Source organism: Pteropus alecto, unplaced genomic scaffold (genome assembly GCF_000325575.1).
Source record: "Pteropus alecto unplaced genomic scaffold, ASM32557v1 scaffold8, whole genome shotgun sequence".
NCBI classification, from domain to species: domain Eukaryota; kingdom Metazoa; phylum Chordata; class Mammalia; order Chiroptera; family Pteropodidae; genus Pteropus; species Pteropus alecto.
The window spans coordinates 24,664,508-24,666,410 of NW_006494609.1; the positions used below are offsets into that span (position 1 = coordinate 24,664,508).

At 72.6% G+C, this 1,903-nt stretch overlaps 1 protein-coding gene across 1 annotated transcript in view; it reads right to left on the bottom strand.

Annotated features, from left to right (window-relative positions):
* Positions 1-1,903, bottom strand: part of JAG2 (jagged 2) — a 15,016-nt gene that overhangs the window by 2,601 nt on the left and 10,512 nt on the right. Inside the window, exons 11-14 of the mRNA XM_025042132.1 lie at positions 1,454-1,558; positions 947-1,060; positions 723-838; positions 30-278 (exon numbers count right to left, since the gene is read on the bottom strand). Of these exons, the coding sequence (XP_024897900.1) occupies positions 30-278; positions 723-838; positions 947-1,060; positions 1,454-1,558 (584 nt within the window). The remainder of the gene's footprint in view (positions 1-29; positions 279-722; positions 839-946; positions 1,061-1,453; positions 1,559-1,903) is intronic.

The following is a 1,903-nucleotide window of genomic DNA, read 5'->3' on the forward strand; positions in this document are numbered from 1 at the left end:
ACATGCGGGCGCCGCCTCCGGGCGCTTACCTGGGGCACCTGGGCGCGGTCAAAGTGCAGGGTGAGGCGTGCGCAGTTGCGGTCCAGGTGACCAGAGCTCGGCAGGCAGGACGTGCTGGGCAGCGGGGGGCCCGCGGGGTCGCACTCGCCCCAGGCTGCACAGGGCGGCTGCAGGCACTGGCCTGGGGCTTTCTCCCGGCACCACTGCCCCGCTGGGCACTGGGCGTTCGGGCTGTCCGGCCGGCCGGCCAGCAGGCAAGGCTTCCGCCCACACCACACCTGGGTCAGGCACGCACACAGAGAGGGACGCGGGCCACGCGCAGGAGGACCCCGGACACGTGCGGGCGCCGGGCAGGAGACAGACGGTCAGGTCGGCACGTCCAGGGCCACGGCCAGCCCACCGCCCCGGGCCCCGGGCTGACCCTAGCTCCCTCCGGAAAGGGCCCGGCCACAGCAGGGTGGTCCCGAGGAAGGGTGGGGTCAGTGGCTCACAGGCCTGGGGCTCCTGGAGCCTTAGCAGGGTCAAGCCTCAGTTTCCCCAACTGCACAATGAGGCGGGGAGCCTGGCTGTGCCAGAGGCCCTCTTCCCTGGCCTGCCTCCTCGCAGCACCAGCTCCCAGGTCCCACGGGAAGAGCCTCGGGGTCACGGACAGGGGCACCAGGGCTTCAGACCCAGGCAGGGCAGGGCTGCTTGGGGGGCTCTTGGGCAGGGACCCCTGGCACCTTGCTGCAGTCCCGGTGGCCATCCAGGCAGCGGCAGCTGTTACAGTCCTCCAGCCAGGAGCTCCCGTGCGGGAAGGGCAGGCCCTGTGACCAGCAGGGCCTCCCGAACGCGATCACTGTGGGGAGCAGGGGTGGGCTCAGCGCTGGGCGCCATGGCCTGGAAGCCCGGCCTGGCCCTCGTCCCGCCTGGCACGGCCACCCCCGGCACGGTGCTCCCCACCTACCGTCCTGGCACCGGGGGCCGGCCCGGCCTGGCGGGCAGCTGCAGCGATAGCCGTCGATCTCGTCCACGCACGTGGCCCCGTAAGCGCAGGGTGAGGACTGGCATTCGTCGATGTCTGCAGGGACAGCAGCCGTGCCGGTTGGAGCAGCAGCCCCCGGGCCAGCTCGGGGCTCGGTCTGCCCCGTGCGGTCTCCGAGCTGGGCCTGGCGCTGGCGCCGTCCCCGGCCTCAGGCTAACCACCCTCTTCTAACCCCTCCTGTGACGTGACGGGTAGAGGCCTCTGGGGAACAAACACCTCAGTCTGCGGCCTTAGGGGCAGCGCCGGCCGCCGGGCGGGGGCAAACGCGGGTGGTCGGCAGGGCACAGACAGGGGGAGAAACTGAGGCTTGGAGCGAGGCCAGAAGTGGCTGCGTCCACACCGCCCTTCAGGGAGCGTGAGCCCTCGTGGTCCCCTGGCCCCGGGGCTGGGGCCCCAGCGCGCCGCCCGCCCGGCCGCCCCGGGCCTCACTGATGCGGCAGTCGGGGCCTGCAAAGCCGGGCGGACACTCGCAGCGGAACCAGTTGACGCCATCGATGCAGGGCAGCATGACAGTGGGGCAAGCTCGCCCGTCATCTCGTGGGCCCGTCCGCGAAATCACCACCTCTCCTCCCCCTCGCCCCCCGCCGCCGGCCCCCCGCCCGCCCCCGCCCCCCCCCCCCCGCCGCCACTCACCAAGGCGGAGGGCTGCAGTCGTTGGTATCTGCGTTGGAGGTGAGAGATGAGAGGTCAGCACGACCTCTGCCAGCAGGCGCCCCGGGGCCCGGTGCGGGCGCCGGATACGTGGCATGGGCAGACACTGCTCTGTCCACGCCAGCCCCCCACAACCACGCTGGGGGGCCAAGGCGGGCAGGGGTGGCTGCAGGAGAGGGAGTCCCAGAAGGACCGGTCCTGGGGATGCCTTCGGTTGGGGCGGGGGGT